General features: G+C 42.7%; 2 protein-coding genes across 3 annotated transcripts in view; one reads left to right on the top strand and one right to left on the bottom strand.

The window, feature by feature from the left end:
* The window catches only part of LOC119389743 (procollagen-lysine,2-oxoglutarate 5-dioxygenase), a 143,535-nt gene that overhangs the window by 17,438 nt on the left and 109,551 nt on the right, over positions 1-16,546 (top strand). For both annotated transcript variants that reach the window (XM_037657123.2, XM_037657122.2), the window contains 4 exons: positions 1,788-1,919; positions 4,099-4,220; positions 7,139-7,240; positions 8,502-8,627. In XM_037657123.2, the coding sequence (XP_037513051.1) occupies positions 1,788-1,919; positions 4,099-4,220; positions 7,139-7,240; positions 8,502-8,627 (482 nt within the window). The remainder of the gene's footprint in view (positions 1-1,787; positions 1,920-4,098; positions 4,221-7,138; positions 7,241-8,501; positions 8,628-16,546) is intronic.
* LOC119389745 (immunoglobulin domain-containing protein oig-4) overlaps positions 14,361-16,546 on the bottom strand; it is a 50,226-nt gene continuing 48,040 nt past the window's right edge. The window contains exon 4 of the mRNA XM_037657124.2: positions 14,361-16,084. Within this exon, the coding sequence (XP_037513052.1) occupies positions 15,914-16,084 (171 nt within the window). The 3' untranslated portion in view covers positions 14,361-15,913. The remainder of the gene's footprint in view (positions 16,085-16,546) is intronic.

Below are 16,546 nucleotides of genomic sequence, written 5' to 3'. Positions count from 1 at the left end.
TTGGACCCTGGTATTGGCCGTCGTTGACCAGAACTGCTGTGAAAGCACCAGTGAAGTTTTTAAAGCTCTGGAACTGATTGATAAACTGTAGTGTGTGGACAGATTTTTTTCCCCTTCTATTCTCCTCATCTTGGTTGAAACAGTGCTCACGAAACAACGACGAAGTAAAAGAAAACACAGGACAGGAGCTGACTTGCTACTAAAGTTTATTAGGAAAAACACGCATATATATAGGTGATGTGCAACATAAACAAAACAACAACTAAAAACATCAAAAGCAAAAAAAAACCCAAATACGTCTCAGGCAAGTAAAAGCAAAAAAGCAGGTATCATACTCTGCAGCCGTGCATACCAACTCGCTCAAGCTTCCATTCTTATGCTATTCTCCTCATATTTTACGCCATTACCTCATCCCCCAGTGCAGAGTATCCAGCCGGACTGTTAACATGGTTACCACCTCTGCCTTTCTTGTCTTGTTTTCTCTCTCATTCTCTGTTCTGTATGTGACACTAATGAATAGTCAGATTTGTGTCATTCTATGCAATAAAAATTGACAAGATGAAACCTTAATGTTGTCGTCTGACGGTTTTGGCATGCAAGTAGGCAGATCGGAGGCACTGAAATGGATGGAATTTAGTGCTGTACTACCGTAAACAGCATGAAATCAGGACATAGACTAACCGTACACGCGGCACAGGCGATGTCTACCCTCTGTGTCTTTTCTGTTTTTGCACTGTTTGCAGTACTATGTCTTCCAATCAATAAGCCCGGCTAACCACAAATCTGTACGGATTTAATGCTTTATTTGGTGAGCTTTTGCAACCTGAAAAGATGAAGTTAACAGAGTTGATGTCAAGCATAGCTGGGAAGCCAATTAATCTAATAATGCAGGTTACATTTTGTTCATGTTCATAACATCTCAGCGCATATTTTAAAATGCATCATGCATGTCGCAACCGTCATGCAATCTGCTGTCACAGGCCTGTCTTGCCAGAAACTGCCATGATAGAGTTGTGACGTAGAAATAGTTCTATATTGCAGATGCACTTTGCTTGAAAATGCAAGAAGCAATAATGAGAACATGTTGAAAGGTCACAGAAGCATGATGAAAGAAATACGTAAAGGGGCCCTGCAACACTTTTTCAGCATGGTCAGAAAAACGCTGCCGATCGGTAGTCGAGGCTCTTGAGGACATGTGAGCCAAACATTATAGCGCATCACAGGCCCTGGAATTTGTAATGATTCTCAAAGTCAGCTAGAAATCGCTCACTCTTCTCTCGACAAATGATGCCATAAACCCAAATGACTGCGCCATAAAAAAGTCTACGGCCATTGACTGATTTGAGCATTGTGAGCTGCATAGTTATCGTGGCTGCCGTGGTATGCCGTGATGTGCCCGCACGTGCACTCACAATCGCACTTGAAATAAGCAGCTCGTTCAAAGAAAAAAATTAATAAAAGAAAGTGCTCATGGTCATGACGCGCGCTCATGAACGGACGTGGCTTCTTGCCCCTTGTCATACACCCTGTGTGGCTTTCAGTGTGCTCGCTGGTACGAAAGCAGAGGGAAAGTCCCTAAAGCGTGTGAGAAATCCCTGTATCTCTGTTTGTGCTTGACGGATTCTAAAAATTTTTGCGGAAGTTGATTCTTGAGGCAATAAACTCTTTTAATGAAGTCATTCGATGATTACTTGTAAAAAGTATTGCAGGGCCCCTGTAAAGGGGAAATGCCTGTATGTCTTTATAAGGTGCTGATTAGTGATTACTTGCTGGTGCTGCTTTTTTAGGACTCTGAGCTTCCTAAGGTTCTGATTGGCATCTTTGTGGAGCACCCCACGCCTTTCTTGAAAGAAGCTCTGCAGAAAGTCTACAGCCTGAACTACCCCAAGGAGAAGATACATCTCTTTGTGCATAATGCTGTGAGTGGATGAGTTGAACCTGTTTGCTTTTGCAGTAGACATAAACAGTTAAATTTTGATGTACAACATTAATCTGAGTTTGGTTTGTATGAAGTAAGAACAAGCTTTATCTCAAGGCTAGTTCTGATTTCTCCAAACAAGTGTGTATAAAATGCAGAAATTCTCCAATTAGACATGTACAAAACAGATATGAGAGAAAATTTGTCGTGTTTGAGCCGAGTTCTACCAACTTTTAAAAAGCTGAGTTTCCATATGTGGCCTCACAGTCTTTGCACAAGTTGTTGAAGATCAGTATGCTGAAGAACTGAAACACAGGTTTTATAAGGCTACCTCTTCTCCAATGATGAATACAGTAAGATCTCGTTAGTTTGACCTTCATTAATTTGGAAAATCAGATAATCCAGACTTGGCCTCTGGTCCTGGTCAAGGCTATTGGGTCAATACAGTTGAACCCCTTTATAAGAGGCACGCATGGGGGAGAAATTCTTGCCTGTTATATGAGGTGTCTCTTATAAGCAGGGTACTAAGTTATGCATTTTCCTATCAACCCTTACTTGCATGTAGCACACTGGCGTCTCTTATACCCCACGTGTCTCTTATATCAGTGTCTCTTATAAAGGGGTTCAACTGTACTACAAACCTTCCCGAGCTCCCCATAGTCACCAGTGTTCGCAGGATCACTTGGTTTTCCTGGCATAAAATTAAGGGAGGGAAGATACTGAAGCAAAGATGGGTAGGGAGGGGTGTTGGCTGTCCATAGGATTGCGACATCTTTTTTTTTGCCACTGAGCAAATATGTGAAATCAGATGCCAAATGGGCCAATGTCATGAGTGGTTTCGCTGAGTCACTCCGCCATGGAAGCCCCGTGCAGTGAAAAGTGGTTCCACTATGTTGTGTTGTCGCTGCTGGTTTTTGCTTTTGCAACCGTTGTGTCAGAAATTCTGCTGGACATTGGTTGTTCTTTATTGAATGAATCAACCTTCATTCATGCTTGATGATGGTTACATGCTAAGTTTAATGCTATGTACCCTGAAGCTTTAACAACAGCAAGAGGCAGAAAAGCGCATTATCTAATGCTTATTATCTTGCTTGATTGGTTAACTTGCCCTCTCGCTCGCCCGCCCGCACGCACGCAAATAACAGACACTTTTGTCCAATGAGGCTAGATTCAACAACCCTCGACCATTCTTTCCACTTTTATTATTTGAGTGTTGCTTTTCCTTCTGGGCACGACTATGCCGAATAAATCATTCAAATATTTATTTGCTTTTTCTGGTAGCTCTTGTATTTCTTCACCGTCACTACACTGTGGCAGTAGTTCCACACCCTTTCGGATACTGGTGTTGCGAGTCCTATGGAGTTTCTAAGGAGACGCAATGCTTTTCAACTTTTGTAGGCTAGCGAGAACACTGAATTGGCAAATGTAGGTGCTTCTTGTTACCAGCTGTATTTTGAAATTAACTCGCTCTTATGCGTGCAAGTTAAACTTGTCATATGGCTAGAAGCACAGTTTTGTTTCTAAGATAACTTGGGCACATTCTCTAATAAAAAAAAACATGGAAGCTTCCTAGCTGCATGCAGCATTAATCCTGGTCAAGAGATGAAACACAGCACTGTTACATTTCTGCATAGTTGTTCCACCAAATTAGCTTAGCGGGAGGCAGCCAGATGGCAGTGCAAAGATTGATTATTTGGCAGTCTGAACCACTTGACAAACTTGGCGAGTCATGTAGAAATTGACAACATCCACAGAGGATATTGACTTATGTTAAAGTTGACAGCTACTTTAAAGGAGTGTGCTTTCCTAATTGCGGTATGGCATTAATCTTGGTTGAGGATGATTATAATGATGGGCTCTACGTACTGCGCTTGTCCATCCAAGAATATCTGAAATAATTTAGTGCTTCCACCGAAAGAGTATGTGAATTACAGAAAGGGCACTTTCGCAGAGATTGACAAGTTTACCAGAGCACAGGGCGCTTGAAGGAAGCACCATGTGTGTGCAAGGACCATTTTGCAGATTTGCGTGGTGCTTGAGCAAGCTCACCATGTTGAAAGCACATTGCTCTCATTAAAAATGTGCGGTTATACAGTGCCTTCCTTAACTCGAATGCATCTCCTGGCGCATTTTCTGTGCCATGGAATCTAATATTTTGTCACTGACACGTCAACCATTAGGAGGAGTTCCACAATGAAGAAGTGACCAAATTTGTGGAGGAGAAAGGGCCGGCCTACCACTCCGTGAAGTACCTGGATGTATCCGAGGCCAAAAAAGAGTGGCATGCTCGCAATCTGGCTCTGTAAGTTGCTAAGTTTCTTCTCTCTACTGTTTGTTCTTTATGTAGAGAAGTCTTGGATATGCGTTGTTTTAAACAATATCAACAAGGAAGACGCAGCAGAGACGAACAGAAGTAAACGAGACAAAGTGCAACTTTCAACTGTTTCATTTCGTGCGATGTTCACATACATATCGAGTAGAAGGCACACGTCGGAGCGATAAAAACACAGTACCCTTGCCTACACGTCATCTACCCTTTGCGTTTTCGCCATGAGATTCACTTCTGCAGAAGAATAGTATGCTGTCGCATGCTGAAGAATACCGTGTTTACTCGAATCTAATGCGCACCTTTTTTTCGGCAAAACGAGTCGTGAAATCGCATGCGCGTTAGAATCGAGTACTGAAAAAACGGTTATCGTATTGCCATCGGCATTTCAAAATGCCCGCCTCCTACGCGCCTCGGCCATTTCTGTCATTGTTTCAGTTCGTACGTGTCCTGAGGAGTTTGTCATCTCGTTCTGCATTCGCATCGGTGGCATGGAAGTGCCCACTCCAAATACTCGACGAGTGCACCACAATGTTGCATTTCAAAGAAAAGTTATTACATGTGCAGAGACGGACGGAAATCGGGCCGCATCGCGGTCGTTCGGAGTTGCCAAAACGTGCGTGTGAGACTGGCGCTAACAGAAGCGGAAGATTGTTTTCCAGCAAAGCTTCACGAAATAGTTTCTGTGGACAAAAGCAGGGCCGGTTTGCCGAACTCGAAGAGCGTTGACAGCGACAAGGAGTTGTCCGACAGCGACGAAGACTGATCCATTACGCGACTCGTATCGCCGCCGTAGTGGTGACAGTTTCAGCGGCAAGGCCCGCCGTTTGACTTTGTGTTTTCTTTTTTTGAAACTTTAGTTCTTTAAAACCGAAATACCTGTTCTTTTGAATGTGCGAAGGTGGACTCCTACATACTTTTGTTCATTTCTTTCACGAAAAATGGGTGCGCGTTAGAATCGATGTTGTACGGTTTTTTTTTTTGGGTCGCGGAAAACGGGTGCACGTTACAATCGAGGGTGCGGTAGAATCGAGTAAATACGGTAGCATGTGTCAGCATGCTGTCTATGGACAGCATGCTGACGCAATTTTCGTCACCCAGAGAAGCCATGATGCAGAGAAAGTGAGCACAAGGTTTGATAAACGTAACAGGTCTGGATGCAAGTTTGAGTGGCGGCAAAGTATTTCCGCCTCGACATAGAGTGTGTGTGCAAAAACGACAGGAGTGTGTCTGTCATAGGATTTTTATAAAAAAATCTTTATTGTCTAGAAAAAAAACACCTGCAAGCCTATAGGAAAGATAGGCTGCAGGTTTAACCTTCGTCTGATTGCTGGAATTAGAGGCATGCTAAGTTCTAAAAAACAAACTTGTGTGCACATAAGATTGTGATGCACATTGTTTTTTTTGGAACCTTTAAAAACTGGGTGCACATAAAATTCAGAGGCATGTTAGAATCTGCAGACTAAAGCCAGCGGTGTGTTTGAACACTTTTTCTGCCTATTTTGTTCAATTCTTGCTAGGTAGTAGTAGTAGTACAAACTTTATTGAACTGAAGGGAATTAGGGCGAAGGTGGGTGGGTTCCCTAGTCCAGGGCCCCACTGGCCTTTGCGGCTCGCTAGGCCTGATCGAGTAGAGCTACTTGGCTCTCCCGATCATTGCTCGCAAGCCAGGCCTCCCACTGCCTCTTGAATGGGTTTCTCCCTAATAAGGGTAATTCAATCAGCTTAGTTGGTCTCAACCAAGTTGAACCATTAGAGGTGCACCATATAACACAGCATACATGTAGACATGTACCACCTTATTGCATTTTTATTTTGTGTGTTTCATCTTTTCATATGCTGCTTTTTATATTTATTGCCATGTATTGCACGATGTCGTCTATGCCTCTGGGTGGAGCTCAAACGACTGTTCACCCGAAAGTTGTGGATTGAATCCTGGCTGTGGCAGCCACATTTCTATGGAGAGCAAAATGCTAGGAGTCCGTGTACTTAGGCTTAGGTGTATGTTAAAGAACACCAGATGGCAAAAATTTCCAGAATCCCCCACTGCGGTGTCCCTCATAAATCGTATTATGGTTTTGGGACTTAAAACGCCAACAATTATTATCTGGGTGGAGGTGGCGGCTATATATGGGCATAGTTGGTTGCTAAATTACAGACAGACAAACCCTAATGCCAAGTGTGACAATTCACATGTCGCCTCTGTTTGCTTTGACGCATGACTTTGGCCATTTAACAATCATAGATGCATTAACTGCATTGCACTAATATAATAATATCTCGCGTTTAACGTCCCAAAACCACGATCTGATTATGAGAGACGCCATAGTGGAGGGCTCCGGAAATTTCGACCACCTGGGGTTCTTTAACGTGCACCTAAATCTAAGTACACGGGCCTCAAACATTTTCGCCTACATCGAAAATGCAGCCGCCACGGCCGGGATTCGATCCCGCTACCTTCGGGTCTTAACTGCATTGCAGTTATAACTCGTATATTCGTTCACTTGATAATTTCTACAGGAGGTTGTGATTGATTAGGTATGAAATGTTGACCCAGGGGCAATATAAGACATGATTGTAAATGATTCGAGAATAATTTTTACTGCTCGGGGTTTCTGTGAAACGCACCCAATTCTGAGTGTACAACCATTATTTTTCTGCTATCTGGCTCCAGTTAATTGTTGTGAACATGGCCAGCAATTGAACGCAAACATTGTGCTCAGCAGAATGCCATAAATGCTGACCTACTCCAGAGGGAACTTCTCTGTAGAGTACCTGACAATTTATTTGTAGCTCCACGGCAGTGTTTTGCCTTTCGATGTTAGATTTTCATTTAGATGGGTAAGCGAAACAGGTTATTTTTCTGCTTGCTCATTATTCATATTGTTTTTCAGGGAGGAGTGTTTGAAGATCAACTGCGATTACGCCTTCTTTGTGGACAGTGAAGCCCATCTTGACAATCCCGACACTCTGAGGCTTCTCATAGAGACAAACAGGTGTGCACTGTGTTATGCCTCTTGCTCTTTGACCTTCTCATTGTGAAAGCCAGAGAGACGCCTTCACATGCAAGCCTATAGGAAATGTTTCCATTTGTTCTTGGGACGAAAAAGATTTCCCTTTCTTTTTTCTTTGATGGAAGCTTACTTCAAAAGTGATGGTGCCGACCACAAAAATCGGTATAGGGGAGACGTATGAAACACTCGTCAGGCCTCTAGACGCACTTCACTGTTTGTTCATGTCTTACAATATTTCTTATGTCGCGCAGATCTGGAGTCTGGGTTATAAGTGGCATCATAGTTAGCCTTGTTATTTTTATGCGCATGCTGCCTGCCGCTGGCCACTGCATATTGTTCCCGTCTTTGTTTTTCTTACTCTCGCATCTTCCTCGAGTGCAGAACAGCTGTCTAGGGCCATTCAGTTTCTGGCCAAATATTCTGCATTTCACTGTAAATTTAGATGCTCTTATTTCTAAAAGAGATGCAGTTTTCGTTTCATTCATTAACATTTGATATTGTATATAATGACTTGCATTGCATTGGGCTTGTTGGATGTTGAGGAAAGAGCATGGAAGCTGAGTGACAATGAGAACTGCCCCACTGGGCCTGCATTTCATGACAAATTTGAAAGGCAGTGTCAGGGCAGATTTATCGCTGTACTGTCACGCTATCTGCTATCACATTAATGGAGTGTTTAATTGTAAGTGACCTCTAATAAGTGATCTATCATATAAGTGGGCACTACTGCAGAAAGTAAGCATGGCCTACCATCCCCGCTTTGCTTTCCCATGCAGATCTTCATGAAATACCAGAAGGGCTTGCACATCCTTAAAAGAGGGACTGCACTACGCTCTAAGAAAAGATAGAGTAAAAAAGGTGTATTTTTGTCCCGCAACAGTAATAGTCATCTGTCCTCTTTGTGTTTCCTTTCTTGAAAACTCGGCGCTCACCACTTTCCTGTCAACAATGCTATGTCATGCTGATAATGCACACGCCATTCGCGACCAGGAAGTACCAGGTGAGTGGCGATAATGCAAGGAAGAGCATGCAAGACAGATGATGATTGTTGTTGTGGGACAAAAAGACACCGCTTTTACTCTCTCTTTTCTGGGAGTGCAGTATAAAAGGGGCTTTTATTTTCACACCGAACTTTTCCTATCAGTGACCAGATTCATAGAACTTAGAAGGATGGTTTACAGAGGTACCAAAGACATACGGTATAAATCTGAAATTAAGATGGCCTACATTCGTTTCATTGCAGGACGATTGTAGCACCACTGCTGTCAAGAGAGAAAAGCCTGTGGTCCAACTTCTGGGGTGCCCTCTCTGCAGACGGCTACTACGCACGGTCCCACGACTACGTGTCTCTCGTGAAACGGGAGCGCAAGTGAGTAATCTTCATTGACATCTTCTAAACCCACTGCTCACGGCACGCTTACGGACAACCGATGAGCACTGTCTAAAATTGTGTGCGTACTGTCTCACAGCGTGGATACTCATTTAACTGAATCATTTTTTCTGCCTGAATGTACGGTTATTCCATTGAAATGCAAATGGTTTACTTGACGAAGAGTGCAAGAAGAGTATACTCAGTGTGAGCCATACTTTTCAGATGTTCCGTTAATATAGCATTAGTGCTGCAGTTATTATCTTCTAGAGCGTCCACTTAGTTTGGGATCACTCAAATGCTATACTCGAATTAAGGACAGGTTGAGCACCAGAATTCTTTTTTTGAGGCTGAAAAACATAGTTCTCCGTTTTCATTAGGTGGTGTGGCGGGAGGGGGGAAGGAAGCCATTTCGTCATTGGTTTATTCATAGCTGTACCATCAGAAGTGCACTGATGGTACAGCTATGCCAGTTTCAATTTGGAAATTGCCTATGTGCTCATTCATTGCCGCATTTTATTTTAAAATTACTCCTCATCATCACTCGTGCTTTGTTTATATGTTCCCACTCAGTACCACCTTATGTATTAAATGAACAGACAACCGATTTTCAGGCACTACTTTTCTTCTTAGAATAAGGCAAAGTGTACTACTGTCTGAAGTATCTATAACAGCAGATCGTTAAAGAAATGGTTAAAAATTTCTAAGCTGTAATTTTTCTCTCTGCGAGATCTCTTCTGCTTACTTAGTACTAATGCTTGCAGCATGTTAGCTTACACCAATGGCAACAGCACGTGACGGGAACTGAGCAAATTAAAACACATGTAAATTAGGTGGCAGTGTAGCTGTCCAATCAAACACTGTGACTGCGCCCTTCAAAACAGCCAAAAAAGCTTTTTAATAGCATAACGATGTCACAAAAATTTTTCTGCTTTAAGAAATTCTGTGTCATATGGAACCATATGGGATTGCCTCCGTGTGATCCCGTGCAATCTACGAAATCATGAAAGACCACAGGTCTTGAGATGCTAGCATAGAGGTGGGGCCAGCTCTTTGTAGGTTGGGCTCACCAGTTCGTATCGCAGCTGGCAACAAGACAAAATGCTGGTGCATGTTGCAACTTGCTGTTGGCTAGCGTGTAGACCTGCAGATGCCCAGCTGGCATGTAGTTACACTCAAGTGCAGTATGGTCCAGTGACTGGTTTTATAGTTGCAGGAAGCATGCGATGTGTGCTGCGTTATGTTAATGAATGGTTTTCCTTTTTTGAATGTAGCCAGTGCCACTTTTCAGTAGAACCACTCGAAAATTACAAATAAAGAGACAAAAACGTCATTTTTTGTTAATTTATAAATACGGCATATGAAACGAGCGGAAGCTTGTGCATTTATATACGATTGGACATGGTTTTCAGGGATGTAATTGCAAGCTTCATTACAGAATGCCACGCTATGTTGTTTTTGTGTGAGTTTCAGTGCCGACTTCAAGATCATTCTACTTATTTAAGAGATCAAAGTATGCTGGTCCCAGTCATTCTGAGCCACAACCTTTCCATTGGAACAGTAATCTGAAGGCACAAAATGGATAATTGTCAGCATCTGAAACATTGCCACCTATTGTCTTCCTTTATTTGAACGTCCTATGTGCGCATGTTGCCGATCGTCGTTGCATGCCCCTGTGGACAGGCTTACATCTTTGACTTCCCATAGCTGCGGCACCCGTGCAGGAAAATAAAAACGTGTAGAACAGCCAGATAACACTAGCATATACTGTTATAAAATCTTATACAAAGGATGCATTTGGCAAGTCTATGTTGTGGAGGCAGCTACAGTTCCCGTTACAACAGTTTTTGCTGATTTGTTCATTTGAGAAGTTAGCAGTGTAGTTTTCTTACTATGTAGAATTCGGTGTTTTCGAAATAGCTTCCACAGATTTGCTTATTTGAGAGGCTAGCTACAGTCGAAACTGGATATATCAAATTACAGTCTAGATCAAACAGTTGTAACATTCCTTTGCAAATACTAGGCTTGTGCGAATATTCGAGCACTTCGAATATTCGAACGAATAATACAGCATTCGAATTCGCTTCGATTCGAATTTAAATTATTAAAAATTTCAAAGTATTCGAAATGAACGAATAGGTGTATATTAGTCCGCTTGTAACCCCTTGTAAAGGTGGTTTTACTGCAGTGGAGTGGTGCTGTACCGTGAATACACCTTTCCAGAAAAAATCCGCACTGCCGTGAAGCCCTGCTTTAAGGTTAAATGAACATATTACCCTCACATCGATTCATCATTTTTTAAGTCTAAAAACTTGTTATACCGGCTTATACGCTCCAAGTGTAGTAAATTTTAAAATGTAACATATTTTACAGGTTATCACTTGCATTCTACCGAAAGCCAAATCCTGCTACTATTCAAAGTTGCTTCCACTTCCTTTGAACCAAAAAGAATGACATTTGCACATGCCTTGTTACATTATTAAAAAAACGTTGTGCAGGTTGGTTGGGTCATGACAAATATGCTCGTTTTTCTTTATAATATGCGATATAGACTATTTGAATTCGATTCGAAATTATTCGACCAAAATCACTATTCGCTTCGAATTCGCTTCGTACCTAAAATTTACTATTCGCACAAGCCTAGCAAATACCATGCGTGTATGCGTATAACACTGTTCCAGATGTATATCAGAAACGTTCATAGCCACTTTCTCTACATCGAATGCTGTACTGAATCATGCCCATACAAGGGCTCCTCTCCTGATGGCACCACAATCACTTCACTGCAGCGGTTTTTAACAACGAAACTGTTTAGAAAATCGTTCCTTGTGAGTCGATCCAGAAAACTATCATCATCATAAATGGGTATGTGCCACAGAAATTGGGTAAATCCCACTACTCACCACTGGTCCACTAAAAAAGAAGAAGGCAACAGTTAGCCCAACAAATGGCTGCGAAGCGACGGCAGTGAGCCGAAGACCCCGAGTACGTACAAGGAGTGAATACTAGCGAACAGGAAAGGCAACGGTGGCTATGAGAAGGCCCTGAAGTGATGGAAGGTGTACGCCAACGACAACGTGCTTGTAGATCTATGAGAGGTGCAAACACTTGGTTTCAGCGTGAGTTTTTGTCTCTTGAGTTTGGACAACCGTGTCGTGCCTCTGACTGTCTGCGGTTTAAGTCGAACCTCTCTGTGCTGAGAATCAACCTAGAAACAACCTAGCATCACCTAGCTAAAGCCTAGCAACAACCTAGAAGCGACCAGATTAATAAAATTGCATGTGAGCAGGTCACAAAGAAGTGTTCAAAATATGAAATGTGGAGGTGAATGGGGAGTTTCATTGCATAGTACAGTGCTGTAATTTTGCATGAGGTAACTGTAAATTGTGAGAAGATATTTCACAGAGGTGTTACTGTGAACATACTGCTCTTTGGTAACTAGAAATTGATGGATCTTGGATCATTAGCACCTTCAACACAAGCACTGCTTAACTGTTCATAGGGCTGGGTGTACCACTTTAATAGCTACCGCTTTAATAGCAATAGCAACTATACACTGCAGCAGTGGCTACATGGTAGAGCAAAAGCTTCCAATGCGGTAGGTAGTGGGTTCGATTCCCAGTGCCGACCTGAAACGCACTGGTATTTCCTAAAAAAAAGGTAGAAGAGATTGCCGAGCTGGCGCTCGGTTGTTCTTGGGTAGTCATCTCGAAAGGTGGCCCCTTAAAGTTCTGTAAAGGCCCCTGGGTGCACCGTAACTCACCGCAGCCTTGGTGAAATGGTCAAGCATCCGCCGCTGCTGTGGGAAGCAGAGAATTGCTGCCACCGGGTACCTGCCGGTAAATAGGTACAAGCGCACTTCCGGCCTGGTGCTCAGCAGAATGAAGTACATACAGTGAAACCTCGGTGATACGAATTTCACGGGACCACCAAAAATATTCGTATCATCCGAAATTCGTATCACCAAAAAGCATGAAAAATTAGCATGCGACAAAAGAAAGCTGGCGTACGTTTTCATTTATTGTTTGTCAGGGCTGCGGCAACGTCAGGAAGAATCCTGAATCATTTTCAGTTAAGTTTTTAGATGTCGGCAGTCATACCAGCAATCGTAAATATACGGCCCGTACGCGCTCATTTACTAATGAACCAGGTGCGTTGTGACCCGCGACACACAGAGGCCGTGATGCGTCTCTGAAGGTTTATTCTGACCGTAAGAAAAGTGTTTTTCTTACACCGTGATTCTGACGATTCGGTGGTGCGGCGCGCATGCCCATGCTTGCGTTCCCTCGCTCGCACTTGCTTGGCGCGTCTTCCGCGACAGCGCGGACAGCACCTCTTCGTACCTGGGCGGTAGCGTACGTTCGTATCAAACGTCGCTGGGTGAAAATCGGTTCGCAACAACCGTACTCCATTACATTGCAGGCCAATGGGCCTTGGCCGGGCCCAAGGAAAAATTCGTATCACCCCGAAATTCGTATGAGCTGTGATCGTATCATCGAGGTTTCACTGTAATCACTTGGGACGGCATCCACCCTGTGTGAAATTTGCGGCATGGGACCAACCGACCCAAAAGTGATATCATCCTCTTTTATTTTTTTCTGTTGGGCCTCGTGCACTTCTCAGGCTACCCTTGTAGCTTTTTGCTTGAGGCCCATTTTTTGTATTTCACTGGAATAAACATTCATTCATTCAATGCAGAGACGTAGCAATGTTCAAAGCTGCAAGCGAAGGCAGCAACTACTATACACATGCTTACATTCACCGAGTCACTTACCTTTTAAGTGGAGCATAAACTGGTGATGCATCCGATCTTGTGATGAACACGTACCCAACTTTTTCAATGAGCAATTAATATTTCAGAATTTCCTGATGGGAAAAACTGATTTGCTTGGTCGCCACAGTACATTTGCGAGCATAGAGCTCATTTAAGCAAATGTATTACGTGAAGTGTCTAGCAGCACAGTAGCCATTACCCACTCGCTGTGCGTAAGAGAGCTCATGAACCTAAGCATTTGAGAATTCTCTAGTCACACTTGGCAGTTATCTATACTAATTTTTCTTTCAGGCATGAAGCGACATGTGGTTTTCACTATTGTTCGCGCAATAAGTGGGCGTCTCAGCTTTACGGACCCTCAGCAGTAGCTCTTTGCATCCAACGTAAACCATGTGTGTTTAATGAATAACAGAGCACGCAACGATTGAGTAGTACTGTGAAATAATTCTACTGTAGTCGATTGTCATTAGCATATAAAGTGGGAGTATAAATGGTATGTTGCTTGTCAGGGGGGGGGGGGAGGTGTGATTTGCCATTTGGCAGTGTGTGCATCTGTGTTTACTAGTATTTACTAGTGTTTTGGTACCAGCTAATCACTGATGTACTTGTGTCATATAAGGATTCCATTAATGATTCATTAACAGCCGTTATCGCTATGGCTGACCTTCTTATGCACAGGAAGGAACAAACACACACACACACACACACACACACACAAAACGTATGAAGCACAAGTGCCTTCACGATAAGTATTCATGCTGAGGATTCACAACAGGGCATATAACTCTTCACTTCGTGTACAAGCAGTATTTGAGTGTGTGAAACACATACAGCGTCTGTGCCTTTGCACGAAACTTGCGTCCTGCAAGTATCTTTTCTGTATAACTGCAGTGACATTTGTCTAAGAAAAGCAAACATTCTGTAACACATACACATAAGATGCGCAGCAACAACGGGAGAACAGCTGACTGAACTCTGTTTTATTTTCAACAATCAGGGACACACGAGCTGAGCTGCTAGAGAGCTACACACAGGATGCGCAATGAGGGAACTTGTAATGCACATGCTGTTTTGTGTTTGGCATTTTGTACCAAGCATAAGACACCTGTTTTATCTTCGGCACGAAAGAGAGTTTGGCACTGACAGGTACTGGGAAACAGTGATCACTGGGTGGCACACGTGTGTCTTGGTGTTGTTCTGTTAGTTTTAAACGGGAAACAAGCATACCTGTTGTGTCTACTACACTCTTGTGCGAGCTGTGAATGTTTGCGCTACACGATAATGGTGCTAATGAAGAAACACTCGTGAATGTGAGTGAATGGAACCCACCATCTTGCTTGCGTGTGTGACATTGGTCTTTGCCAACTATTTCTGTAGTGTCATGTTGAAAATTTGTCGGGCCTTAAAGTCTTAACAGTGCGGAGAGCTTGGTTTAGTAGTCTTAGGTTTAAAAACTTATCTTCACATTGATAACATTTTTTCCCCCTCAGATCGTTTTCATTGTCATTAGAAAGAATTCCTGCATATGTTTGCAATTTGTTTGTCCAGTGTGAAGTTTATGAGATGTAGTGTTTTGCGGTTTGTTAATGTGAGCTTGTTTCGTATTTATTTCTCCATATAAATAATCTTCAGATGCAATAGGTTCTGAATTTAAGCTTTTTAGAAAGAAGTAAGCGTTTATGATAAGTTGATTGCTGATAGGAGCTGAGTGCTACTTCTTTTTGATAGTACTCTTCTTGTTTTTGCTATCCCGTAGTCTGTTTTAGGACAGGAAACAACACCCTACAAAGCAGCGGGTGTTCAGGTGTAGTAAGCTCTATGAGTGTCCATTTTTGTTGGTTTTCTGTGTTATGTGTGGCTTTGCTATAAGTGGATGGAGTGAAGGCTGATTAGAATTGGACTATTTACAGCGCAGGCGTGCCTCTACGATTTGAGTACCTATATGATTCGAGAGCTAGATGAGCAACAGGCAGAACTCTGTAAGTTTAAAGCATAATGATAAAGAAAAAAAAAACCTTGAAAGCATTGTCCTTACTTCTTCTAATTCACTCAAAAGCGAGTCATGTTTGTCCTTTCTCTGCTTCGTAATGTGTTGGCAGATTGGATGCCTCACTTGCGATAACCGAAGGAATGAAATTGGTAAATGATGGAGATCTTTCAGCCAGGACAATATTAGTTTTAGGTTTGCGACAGGATAGTCTACAGTTTGTCAATTGGTGTGCGGCTTGCTTTCTGAGAAGTTTCTGTTCTTCCATTTGTATAACGCTAGTCAAGTAAAAACCAAATCGCTTGATTTCCTTTCGGACTTTCTTTCAGTTGTTGGTGGAATCAAACCTTTCATGTGCATAATCATCCACTGTGCCGCATTGAAAGATGCATGTTGCTTTCGCTCAGCAGTATTTATGGCCTGATTAATGTGGGTATTCTTAGTGGGTGCATGTGTCGGTTGGATGTGGCACTTGTCTTGTGATAGTACCTGCCGTCGTACTTGTTTCAAGGAACCAGCTGCAGCCTAGCTGCCCAAGGAGCTGAAGTCGGCTTTGAAGGTCCGGCTGTCGATGGCGTACTTGTTGTCAGCCTGGCATTCGTAGTTGCCAGAGTCCATCTGTCTTGCCGGGTCAATTTCAAGCTTGCTCTTGATTCGATCTCCTTCTAGCTGCCACTCGGATATTTGCAGGATGGACTGCAAGTTTTAGAGAGGTTGGAAGTGGGGGTGAGGTTTTACAACAGGGAGGGATATTTATTCACAGTAGAACATTTTGCGTGTGTGACTAGGTTTTAAACTATTTGTACAATGTACACTAAAACGTATGCTGCAGATTGCATGTTGGCAATCAATCACTACGTGGCACGGTCGTTGAAAAATGTGCTTCTCCCATGAAAAAATTCCTGGCTTGAGTTATTGCATTACACACAAAATTGACTGGGCAGCTCTAAAGATGATGCTGTGGGGAGCCTGTCAGACACATATTAATATGGTTCAAATACAGGAACATCTATAAGCATGCATATTTCTTACAGTCACTGAGAGTGACTCAATATAATACACACTATTGCTTTGCTGTACTCCCTGTGAAAGGTATGTTTCCGCTTAGAGGCAGGCCTCTTATGCAGAAACTTGAACAAAGCTGTTGCGAGTATGTCA

Source organism: Rhipicephalus sanguineus, chromosome 4, assembly GCF_013339695.2.
Source record: "Rhipicephalus sanguineus isolate Rsan-2018 chromosome 4, BIME_Rsan_1.4, whole genome shotgun sequence".
Lineage (NCBI taxonomy): Eukaryota > Metazoa > Arthropoda > Arachnida > Ixodida > Ixodidae > Rhipicephalus > Rhipicephalus sanguineus.
This window is presented reverse-complemented; position numbering and strand designations above follow the sequence as displayed.